The sequence below is a fragment of the Poecilia mexicana genome, unplaced genomic scaffold, assembly GCF_051168715.1.
Source record: "Poecilia mexicana isolate PSO_F unplaced genomic scaffold, ASM5116871v1 scaffold_17, whole genome shotgun sequence".
Classification (NCBI taxonomy): Eukaryota; Metazoa; Chordata; class Actinopteri; order Cyprinodontiformes; family Poeciliidae; genus Poecilia; species Poecilia mexicana.
Window position 1 is genome coordinate 27,607,630 of NW_028263386.1, and position 12,424 is coordinate 27,620,053.

General features: G+C 38.2%; 1 protein-coding gene across 1 annotated transcript; it reads right to left on the reverse strand.

Annotated features, from left to right (window-relative positions):
- Positions 1-385: 385 nt before the first annotated feature.
- Positions 386-8,149, reverse strand: plvapa (plasmalemma vesicle associated protein a). The gene is made up of 6 exons (XM_014976714.2): positions 7,405-8,149; positions 5,134-5,194; positions 4,288-5,009; positions 2,722-3,508; positions 2,168-2,222; positions 386-1,870 (listed from the first exon to the last, which is right to left on the reverse strand). Exons 1-6 carry the CDS (start codon positions 7,798-7,800, stop codon positions 1,837-1,839), a joined length of 2,055 nt encoding a protein of 684 aa, XP_014832200.2. The 5' UTR covers positions 7,801-8,149; the 3' UTR covers positions 386-1,836.
- Between the last annotated feature and the right edge of the window lie 4,275 nt (positions 8,150-12,424).

Here is a 12,424-nt window from a genome sequence, read left to right on the forward strand (position 1 = left end):
TGGAGCCTGCACGTACGCGACACTGTGAGCAAAGGTTCCCCTCATCCGTCTGCCTCTGTCTGCTGACAGGTTGGCAGGTAAATATAAACACAGTGGAAGGATTAAACCTTGCTGCCAGTAACCGTGGCAGCAGGGGCCACGGAGTCACTTTGCAGACAATTAGCTACACAATAGGTGACGCAAAAAGGGACAAACAGTGATTTCCAGGTCTGAGTGGGGTAATAGTTTAAATAGCTTTGTTTACAAAGGCATGCTTTTGTTCTGACAGACAGATAGACATCAGGAGGCTCAGGTGCTCGGGTGAGGAAAGGGCAGCCACCGGTTTGCTGTTAAAGACACAACCTAAATGGGATGTATGTATAAATATTTCAAATTAATAGCCACATGAGGTCTGAAGCAAAAGTTTAATAATGTTCAACACTTGGTTGGTTTTGTTTCTTTAACAATGTAATTGGAAACAACAGAAAAGAGTGCAGAATACTGACATTTTGTCGAGTAAAAGTACAAAAATATGGGCCAGTGGTGAGGGTGGCTTTTAAATCCAGAAATGCTTCCTTGTTCAGAGCACACTGTTAAAAAACAGAGCATTTTAGTTTTGTCCACAGGTGCTCTGGGTGCACATCCCTGCCATCAAATAGTTTATTTTCATATATTTACAAAAAAAAATAAAAAATGCTGAGAATGACATGTTGAATATAATGTGTGGCACAATTTTCAGGGTAAAAGAACTAAGCAGCTTTCAAATAAATTTCAGTAGATGAATATTAAAGACATAACTGGGGAACTATGTATTGTACATTCTATTTTTTTATATTCAACACAGTGCCTTGCAAAAGGTTCATATGTCTTGAGGTTTTCAACACAGTTCTATGCGAGATATCCACAAAAATTAAAGGATAACTGTGAAATAAAGGGGAATGTTACATGGTTTTCAAAATGAAATCGTTAACAAATAGAAATCTGAGAAATGTGGTGTGCTATGCATTCTGCCCCCTTTACGAGGATGACCTTAAATAAACTGAAATCAATTGCTTTCAAAAGCACTTTAACTAGTAAATGGACTGCAGAATGGGATGAAGGCTTGCTTATCGCATCATATCAGAGAAACAGTTACATGATGAAGCTGCTTGTTGCTGTTTTCTTATGCAGCGAATCGGGACTTTGACTGGATGCTAGTTAAAATGACAGGGTTTTATCCCTTTACTTAAAGGTTTCTCATTATAATGTTAAAAATCTGCAAAAACAAAAAAAGAAATAAAAAGCATCTACATATTTTTTGTTTAACTTGTCTGCCACTGCACCCAAGCACCTAAACTCCAAAAGCAAAGAAAGAAAAATTAAGCATTCTTTGCTCATTTGCGCCCATTTAAACCACAGATGTTCAACCATACAGAATCTGTTTTAATTAGAGGAACTGCCGATAATTTCAGTGACAAGAAGTGAAGAAACTGACAGTGATAAACCCAAAAAGATGGGTATGCCTGTAATGGCAGAGAAAGATGGTGCATCGCTCCAAAGGGGATAAATACTAAATTAATTCATGTTTTCAGATTTTCATTTGGAGAACAAATTAAAAACCATGCATCATTTTCCTTCCGCTCCAAAACAATCTCAACTTTGTGTTGCTCTATAACATGACATCCCAACAAAATATAAAATACATGGAAGTTTGTGATTATTACATGACTAAAAATGTGGGAAATACTAAAAAAAACATTTTGCTAGTCATTGTACATGAGCTCAAAATGAGAAACCTGCATAATCCCTGTTGTAAATTCCTTCCACGAGCTTTCTCATCTAAATATTTATTTCATCTCCACGTGTATTTCCTTTGGTTTAACCCAACATTCTGGATAGATCTTGCTTCTCCCTGAGAGGAAAACACAAAGAGAAAAAGTGAATTAGTGGCTGTTATTGTTGATGATGTGAGGAGGAAGAGGGTCAGGCTCTCATGCTAACATGCCTGGTCCATCTTCACAAAGTTGGTGACACTGTACCGTCTCATGTTTATTTAAAGAATACACTGTATATTTTATTTATGATTTGTTTTCCTTTCTTTTTTTTAACACTCACAATATTCTCCAAAAGCCCTTAAATAAATAATGAAAAAGTCAGCAGCAAAATTCAGTTAAATTTGCCCCCTTTGTGACAGAATGCTGATACTCACTGTGGGGCAGGAGGGTTGACAAAGCGCTGCAGGTCCTGGATGTGCTTGGCAATGACTAATGGTCAAACAGAGAAAGAAAAATGATGTGTCATTATCATTAAACATAAATGCTCCAGGTTGTTATGAGCATTGTGATGTTAAAGTGTGAATAGAACATGTTGTAAATCATCTGTGTATTCCAAATAGTAATGGTTTTGAAGGGACCAATGGTATTATTTATAATTTGGACTTAATTGATACAAGGAAGGGTTATGGAAAGAGGGGAGTTCATCCTTATTTACATGTAGATTCTATCTCAGGAAGTCAGAGCCGGGTTTAAAGCTACTGAAAAAAATAAAATGAGATGGGATGAATTTCTGATTACACCCAGTTTAAGAACCCGAGAAGGTTGGGTTAAAAATCAGAATGTGACTCTGAAGACTGTTGCCATGGAGACCATCAGAGGAACTGTTCTTCTGAACATCCAAAATGTTTACATATAAAATACTCCTGAAAATGGATCACAAAATTAACAGATATAACCAAAACATAACATTTTGGGGGGTTAGTCTTACCTGAACCACCCGCCTGTCCGCTTGTTCTTCCTCCACCAAACACAGACCCGGTTCCAACATTCCCATTTCCAGTAGGTGGTTTCCCTGGCACACTTCCTGTCTTACTTTGCCCTGAGTTGCTGCTCCCAAGACCAAAATCAACCCAAAGCGAAGATGGTGATGAACTGACTTTACCAGCTGAACTGCCAGAGCCACTCGACACAGATGACGATGCCAACCCGTAGCCTGCTGAGCTTTTCCCCCCTGAAGCTGGACTGTTTAAACCCGTCCCAGCTGAACCTTGGCTTAGTCTGGATCCCAAAGGCCCAACTGACGACCCAAAGGATGGAAGGTTTCTCCCACTCTCTGCTGGTTTGTCTGGTTGTGTCCCGCTTGAGCCAAGAGTTGACCCAAACGATCCCGGGCCTGAGGGTCTGTTAATTCCTGAACCAACGCTCATGCTTGGGTTTAACCTGGGTTGCTGGAGGGTTGAACTTATTGAGCCTGTTCCAGCTGATCCCTGCTGATTAAATGTTGACCCAGTGTTACCGAGGCTTGATCTTGAACCATAGGATAAGAAGGTTGAACTTGCTGAGCTTGCTCCTGTGGATCCAGCCCTATTGAGTCCTGACCCAGCACTACTCTGGCTTGAACTTGACCCAGCTGTTCCTGTTCTACTTTGACCTAAACTGGAAGAACTGGAAAGGGAATAGCTGGAACCACCACCGTCTGACAAGCCAGTCCCGAATAGGTTCTGTATGGTCGACGGTGAGCCCGGGCCCCCTCCGAGGTATCCACCAAATGCATTCTGAAATAAAAAGACCGCAGCAAATGAACATGAAAGTGCCCATCAAAACAATGCGGGGACAACAATAATGGCAACAGGTTCAGCTCTCTGTTTCATCAAACATGGAGTCCTTCAGCTGTTCTTACACAACATTTAGCAGCTTCAGCTCTCTGTGCTCCCTCTGTTCCCTCTGTTTTAATATATCTCAAAAGACAATTCTACAACACTTATGAAGAGCATGAAACTCAGCTAGGGCGGTCATTGTCTTCCTACATTGTCTTGAATTCTCCGATAACTGATTTTTTTGCTTGTTTAGAATAGTTTCCAACCTTTACTTCCTGTTCACTACAGCCATGTGCAGCATCAACATCTGATTAAATAACTTTACGTAGCTTGATTGATTCACTCCAAACCACCTGATGGAAACAGGCTTAATTTCTTTCTTTCTTTCTTTCTTTCTTTCTTTCTTTCTTTCTTTCTTTCTTTCTTTCTTTCTTTCTTTCTTTCTTTCTTTCTTTCTTTCTTTCTTTCTTTCTTTCTTTCTTTCTTTCCTTTTTTTTACAACATTTAAAACGTTTGCTCAGAATTTGCACAACAATTGGGTGGAGATAGAATATAGCTAAGGGGACATTGTGTAAATGTTCCTTGTAATTATTTACATAAATCTCTGCTCTGGGTTTTGAATGTAGTCAATAAAATAATCCATTGTAGAGATTATATTTTCAAATGATTTGTGTTCTTCACTGTATTTTGTGTAAAGTCAGGAGGAATCTAAAAAATTCCTCAGTGGTGATTCTTACCCTTGCCATGCATGATGTGTTGAGTTGCATTAATTTGCCTTTCAGGTCATCCATAACTAAGTCTTTGTACTTCAGTTTCTGAAGATGGAGATTATTTTCACTAGTCAGCTTCATCTTGTCCATCAGCAGTCTCTCCTTCTCCTGATCGTGTTTCCGCTGAAGCTCTTCTCTGCTGCGTTTGTGCTGCTCCATAATGCCCGTGCGATTTTGGGTGAGTTCGCGATAGTCCTCAGAAAGCCTCCAGTTCTCTGCCTTTAGGCGGGTGTTCTCGATCTGCATGTCTGACACCTGCTCTCCAACCACGTTCAGATAGTGCTGCAGCTTGTTCTCCACTTCACGGGACAGGCTGGTGCAGTTGGTGTGGATCTGCTCCAGGTGCTCCTTCTGTTTTGCGCAGGTGAGCTGGAACGCGATGTGCTTAGGGAATAGAGAGTCGATCTTCTCCAGGAAAGCCTTAGAAACGTCGGAGACAGGAGCCAGCAACTGGGAAAACTCGTTCTTAGCGTTTTGCTTGAAGACGTCCAGCTCTTTCTCCAGAATGGATTTTTCTTTCCTGAGAAGGATAGCTTCCAGGAGCTGGTTGTCCCTCTCTTTAGCAATCTGCTCCTTTTCCAGAGTCATTGACCTCATTGTTGCAGTAAAGTTGGAATCCAAAAACTGAAGTCTAATTTTCATTTGCTCAGTCAGCAGCCCACAGTTACAGTCCCCAGCAGGCTGGACAGCTTTAAACACAAAATATCAGTGAATAAAGGCAGCTACTGTTTCAGATACATACAGATATTACAGAGATTAGAGTGTTTTTGGTTTAAATAAAACATTTTGAGTTTGAATAAGTATTATACTTACTCATAGGGCGGCTTGTCATACATGTCATTCTGCATTTCATCAGCTCCATTTCGTAATGTTTCTGTTTAAACAGTAAGAAAAAAAAACATTAGTCTCTCAGTCTGTGAAGGATTGTCATTGAAATATAATGAGGATGTTGAGATGTTTTTTTTTCTTCTCTTTTTGAGATTGTTGTGGCCCAAAATATTTTGCGGCACGTTTTTCAAAATGTTGCAGTCAAAGTTGAAAATTTTTCTTTAATGTCACAGTTTGATGTCACAAAGGTGATTTTGCTGAACTTAAACATCCACAAAACAGACAGGATTTAACATAATTAGTAACTAAAGTGCAAAGACTATTTCCAAGTACCTTCTTGAAATTTTACCTTAATACAAATAAAATCAGGTCCTGAGGAGTTGTCAAAGTGCAAAAGAGGAATCCCATATCTCATGTTCGGTAACACTTTATTTGAAAGGTTGTGCATAAGACTGACATGACACTGTCATAATTATGACATAACACCTGTAATGAACATGAAGGAGTCTTCATGAATGAATGTTTGTCATGAAGGTCATTCAGTAAATAATGATACTTTTAATGCAAAGGTGCCACTTTTAATGGACTTTTAATGCAACTTTTAAAGCAACTTTGCATTAAAGTGTGATTATTTACTGAATGATCTTCATGACAACAGTCATAAACATTCATAGAGTCCTTCGTGTCCATGACTGTTATGTCATGTTTATGACTGTGTCATGTCAATCTTATGCACAACCCTTCAAATAAAGTGTGACCAACTGTTCAATACTACAAACACTACATGCATTTACAAACTGTAAATACATGTAATACATGTATAATACATTGCAATGCACGTAAAGTTAAATTAAAGTTAATTCAATAATAGGAATCAATTTAGCATAAAATTAAATACAAACATTGTTTGAAACAAAGAGAGGAACAAAAGTTGATAAAAGCCATTTATACCATAAACTCTATTAAAACGAATAACTTTTTTACTTTAAAGTGAAAGCCACTGATTTGTAAAAATCAGCTGAAAGGAAATCCTCAAGCTCATGATGATAGATTTGAGTCAAAAAATCAGGACATATTTAAGGCCATTTCAAAGAATGATAGAAGGCATTCACATCTTTTTTTTTTGCACACTGGATCTGATCTTGTGAATTACATTTTTTTTTATCTTCTCTTCTACAAACACAAAAAAATATTCAGCTGGACGAAAAGTTCAGTTCCCCTAAACACAATATTGAGTAACACACACAAACATCTACAGAAACATGGAAAAATAATTGCATTACCACTTTTATGTTGTTGTTTGTGCGTAGATGTGTGGCTACGCCTCTACACGTTCCTAATTTTGGAACACCTTCTGTTTCCTCAGTGTGTATATTTAAACTCTGTAGAAACAGCTCTCAGTGGAGCTGACAAAAAAATAAATACATCAACCAATAAGTTACAGTAGTCAGACTGACAAACGGGGGAACAGTCTACATGTGGAATCAGCTCACAATAGAACGTAAGATGCATTTAATCGGGGCTGGACATGACATGTGGGAAACCCCACCACCTTCCTACCTCAGCCCAAAATTCCTATGTGTGCCAAATGCATTAAAAGTATATGTGAAATATTATTATTATTACTGTTTAACCAGGAAGTCCCACTGAGATCAGAAATCTTACAAGCGAGCCCTGGCCAAGTCAACAGGCAGAAATAAAACCAAAGTAATACACAGACAGTAAAACAAATGATTGGACATACAACATCCTACATTTACTGCATTTACATCCTAAAGTCTTCAATGGATGTTTTGATGATTATTCAAATACTCTGATGCAGGAAAGGAAAATGGTATTTTTGCCAAAATCTCCCAAAGCTCTCAGAGTACCTCTGGCTGATAAAAGACATGAGTGGTATTGGATATTTATTGTAAGACACATTAATAAGATGGAAATGTCGATTCCTCAACAATTGTCTTCCACAAGCTTTTGAGAACTACTGCTGCAAACTGTTTGTGCAGAACGTCTTACTCTGAATATAACCCAAAATGCATTGCTTTCTGTATGTTCAGGTTTTTGTAGAAACACTACATAGGCTCAGTTTTCCTAAACATGCATTATTATTATTATCATCATCATCATCATTATTATTATTATTATTATTATTATTATTTATTTATTATTTATTTATTTATTTATTTGATTATTATTATTTTTAAGCATTTTACACCAAAATTTTACACTAGTTAACAATGTGTTCTCTATTTTTCTTACCATCTCCATGGTCTGGAACTTGAAAATATCGATGGACCTATTGACTAAGATCTTCAGCTGAGCCAGGTCGTAGTCGTTCTTAGCCTTCTCAGTGAGGGTGGCGTTCAGGAGGTTGGTGAGGTTCTTCCTCTGGTTGTGCAGGGCGACGTTTTCAATGGAGATTTGGCTGAACCTCTTCTCCAGGTCCTGGTCAGGAGTTGAAGAGGCAGATACCTGCGTGTTCCCATAGATCAGAAACAGCACAAGACTGACTATGATGAGAGACTGGATGAGAGACGAGAAGAAGAAGACGATGCGCATGTAGTAGCCACAACTCTTGCCCTTCGAACGGTACTGCATCTTCTTCTGAGCCTCTGGACTGAACTTGTTGACCTGGGAATAGCCGCTGCTGTACATCGCTGTCAATAAGTTACAAAGCTGCCCAAGAGTTGAGATTACAATGAGCTGTCAGAAGAGTTCTGCTAAAGTCTTTCTCTAAGTAGGAAGACAACCTGCAGCAATTTGCAGGTTTAACACAGCAGACTCGTTTCACAACAAGCCAGTTTCCCGGCTCATGCAGGTCAGCTGTTTCCTCACTGCAGCAGTGAAAACACAATGATTGGTTGTGCATCAGGCTAAAACATGTGCAGGAGTTTATAAACCCCTCTGTCTACCCATTTTCCTTCAGGGGAAGTGAAGCCAGCTTCAGCCTCCCCCTCCTATTGGCTGCTTTAACCTTCGTGCGATCCTAACATTCTGTTTACTTCCCTCGTCCTACGGGTCAAAAACGATCCACCCTAACAAAAGCCCCAAAAGGAAGCAAATTAATTGAATTTTAAATCCAAAATCTGTTTTGCATGATGAAACAAACTGTTATTTATCAGTTCAACTCAATTTAATTCATTTTTTATCATGCATTTTTGTTATACGATACAAATATGGAATTGTTTTTTTTTTTTTTTTGCAGATGTTTGGTCTGAAGAAAAATTATTTCAGCCATCCCAAAATGACTGCAATCTTAAAAGATTCGTATGAATTTGATCAAATTCAGTATTATGCAGCGTTTGCATATGGCAATGAGACAATGACACTTTTATCTGACTTTTAAAGCAAATTTTAAAGCAACGTTGCAATTAAAGTGTCATTATTTACCAAATGACACTTCATAACAACAGTCATAAACATTCATAAAAACTTCATGTTCATAGCTGGTGTTATGTCACATTTATAACAGTGCCATGTCAGTCTCATGAACACTCCTTCACATAAAGTGATACCAAAATGACCCCTATATTTTAAAAGGATATTAAGGTAAATTTTGAAGATATTAACAAATAAATCTCTCACATATTCTTTCTCTCATTATTGTGGCGATTGGCAAATGGAAATTATTTTGGTAATTCTAACTGACCCTAAACAAGCCAAGTTTGGTCTGATTTAACTTCAGACAAAACAAAGGGGGGAAAAAGTGTATTTAAATTTCTAGTATGATCCACAGTTGAACGCTGCACAACGCTGGATATGTGGAGTCTCTCCATAAAGCTGTCAAAAAGATATTTATGGGATCATGAAGAGCGTTTTCCGGTGCGCAGCATGAGAGAAGGACAAAGCCTTGTGTTGTTCTACTGGAAGTCTCCCCCTGCAACATCTTTGATGATCTGAGTCTCTTGTCAACATTTTGACGTCAATCCGCTTTCCTCTGTGGCAAACATGCACCGACACCATCCAGAGTGCAGAGCAATTGTTTCATTGTAGCAGTCGCCACTTTTCCTGCCATGCTTTCTTCACATGGCAGATCTGATCTGGAGAGGAAGAAACTAATCATGGAGGAACCGCTGGTGCCAAAGCTGCCCACGGTGACATCAAAAACATTTGGCCGATGACAGACAGGAATAAATAAGCTGAAGAAATGTAATATTTCCGATATATCTTTATATAAAATCTGTAATGTACGTTGGGGACAGGAAGAAAGGCCCTCTGTATAACGATGCTGATGTTGTTTTCATCTAGAAAAAGCAGAAGCAAACATGCCTGAAACAATATGGAGAAGTTAATTTTTCCCATAATTCTGACATATTTTAAAGAATATGAAGAAAGTCAGTTTGACAGGAAGCAATTGTTGTAATCATTAACTTACAGGTAGTTATTTTAAAAAACAGTGGTTTGATTACAAAGACTCATTCAGTTAATTAGAATATTATAAAAAAATTCATTTATTTCTGGAACGTCTTCACTAAGTGAAGCACATTATATAGATTAAACACACACAGCTGGATGTTTGAAAGCCTTTACTTCTGTTAATTATGCTGATTTTCCACTTCCAGTAAATACATTAAATCAATAATAAAACATTTTTCATACAGAAATGCAGGGCTAAATAAAAGGTATGCTTTAGGATGTTTATTTCAAACTGCACTTTTAATCTGACAATCAGGCCTCGTCAAAATGATGAAATGTTTTAGTTTATTGATTGTGACTGTTTGTTATATAAAGGTGGGATTTGACATCACTGACATCTTTTTCATGAATCCGTAATAGTTTAATGAAACACCAGCTGACAGACATGAAGATCCTCACTGTTCCATCATGCTGGGTTGGGCTTCATTAAGTCTGTAACTATAAAATACTATTTTTAGCTTGTTTAGTGTTCATCTGTATCTTCTGGAGTTTTGTCTAGATAGATACAGCTGTTTTTGTCTTAATAACAGCAGATTAAAATTTTGTTTAGTCACATCTTTGTCCACTTTTAAGATTTTGTTGAATTTTAGATGACTAAATCTTACTACATTTTAGTCGTTTATTCTTGAAAAACATTTCAATAAAATGTTGATAAACAGATAAATGTTTTTTTTAAATAGATACTATTTTTTACTTTGTTTTATTATGTTTTGATCAGAATCTCCCAGAAATAGGAATCATTTCTGTGTGACTGATTTAATTAAAGTTCATTTCTGCACCAGAAATGAATTTGATGTGAGTTTTGTGAACTCACATCAACAGCACAGCATGCTGCAGTAAGAGTTGTTTGAAGATTTCCAACTTTCCAAATCGGAGTTAAAAAGGTCAGAGGTCACTCCAGTCGATTTTCACTGCTTCAAACTTCAAAACTCTGAATTTTATCAATAAACAGACCGCAGCATTAGCTTTGACCGAATTAGTGCTATTAGGAATGTAAAGCCATTCCTTTGCATACTGCACTAATATTTTTATGTGCACACAATGTAACTTATATTTGCATCAAACATTCATTTATTCACTTATTCATTTATGTATGAAACTACAAACTCCATGCAGAAAGACCCCATGCTGGGGTTTGAACCTCAGACCTTCTTGGACCCACTATAAACCAACTACCACCAACTTTCCTCTGTGCTGCCAGTGAATTTAAACTTCAGGTCATTTTGCTGTTTTGTAATTTTCAAAATTCTAAATTAAACTTTGCTTGGGTAATGATAGTTCCTTGACCGTATGTATGGATCATTTCAATCACTCAACTGTAATGAGACCAAAGATTCATTTGTAGAGTCACAGACCAAAGATCACACATGGGGAAATATTGAATTTATAACAACTTATATTCAAATGTTGAACAGTTTCAAACAAGTTTTACCAGCTAAAACACTGAGGACCAAGATGATCAGGACAAAAATGTAGAAGATTTTTGCCTGGTGCTGGACATTTTCTCATGGACTCTCTGCCTCCTCCTACATTCTAAAGATATATGGAACCATGATTTATCACTACAATTACTTAAGTGTCACACTGTGACAGATTTTAGGGCTGTAAAGGCATCAGCAGTACCCCAACTCTCCCCAACTGACCTGAAGCATAGGCACCAACCTGCTGCAAAGTCTGGATCTTAGAAATAAAGTGGATGCTAACAGAACATGATTCCACTCAGACAAACTGAACAACCCGCTGACGTTATCGTAACGTGAGGAGGTTTGTGTAAGTCACCACCAGCAACGACTTTAGGAGAATGGAAGCAATTTTTATTGAAGGGTTTTGGAGAAGGAAGGATACATTTAAAAATAGGATGAGCTCATAAAGTCTTGTAATGAAAAACATGAATCCAAAAATATGTCACACAAGGACATACTGTCATAATGGGTGGTTGTGGTGGTGAGGAGAGGACGCCGAGACCCAGGTAAGATTGTGAAAATGAAGAATTTAATAATAATATGCTCAGAATACAGTCCAGGACAGGCAGCACGGCAGGAAACAAGCACGCAACTGATAATAAGGACTAAACGTGAGCAAGCACAAACCAGGACTTGGCCGTTCTACTGGAGAGTACAGGTAGTGGCGACTTGTATAAGACAGCAAAAGACAAGGACCCGACAAGGAACACAGACAACAGGTGGGTTTAAATACACACGGGGTAATTAAGGGAATGAGACACACCTGGGAAACAATCAACGGGGAAGACGCAGAGACAGACTCACGGAACAGGACTACACAGAAAAACTCAAAAATAAACACACAGAAACACGGATCGTGACACATACAGTAAAATCAAACAACGCAGAATTACTTTAGAAATGCAATAAAAGGGTTTGTTTCTTGGAAGGCCAAGTAAAAAAATAATATTTCCTGAGGAAGTAGGCTGGACACAGGGTGAAGACAAAGGGATGTCAGCCCTGTTTCCTACAAAGTGTCTCCTAAGTGGTCAGATTTTTATCACTCTGTTAACGATTTCTGACGAAGATCCCTTTACTGGAAACAAGAGCTGAACTTTGATCCAGCTGTTTGTGAGAATAGAAACACTTGAGACAACATAAACAAGCCAAATCTGTATCACTCCTACACAATGAGGTGTGGAGCATCTGCTCCCACTCAGGTCCTGCTTTTTACACAATGTCCCGTTTACAGTTTGGAAATCACAGCGTGGAGGTGCTTAGGAACCAGAACTCTATTGTGTTGTCAGTGGAGGGCATGAGAGCACAAAGAAAAGTGAAGTGTGTTTACTGTGAGGGTTTCCTGTCAGAGTAAGGCTGTTTACCAACTCTGAACTACATGTCTCCGCCATCGCTGTGATGCT

What these genes read in the sequence shown, in the direction of transcription:
- plvapa (XM_014976714.2), bottom strand. Translation starts at nt 7,800, where the DNA reads ATGTACAGCAGCGGCTATTCCCAGGTCAACAAGTTCAGTCCAGAGGCT. An exon ending in AGTTCCAGACCATGGAGATG is followed by an intron (nt 5,195 to 7,404) that starts GTAAGAAAAATA and finishes CTGTTTAAACAG; the next exon opens with AAACATTACGAAATGGAGCT. An exon ending in ACACATCATGCATGGCAAGG is followed by an intron (nt 3,509 to 4,287) that starts GTAAGAATCACC and finishes TTTTTATTTCAG; the next exon opens with AATGCATTTGGTGGATACCT.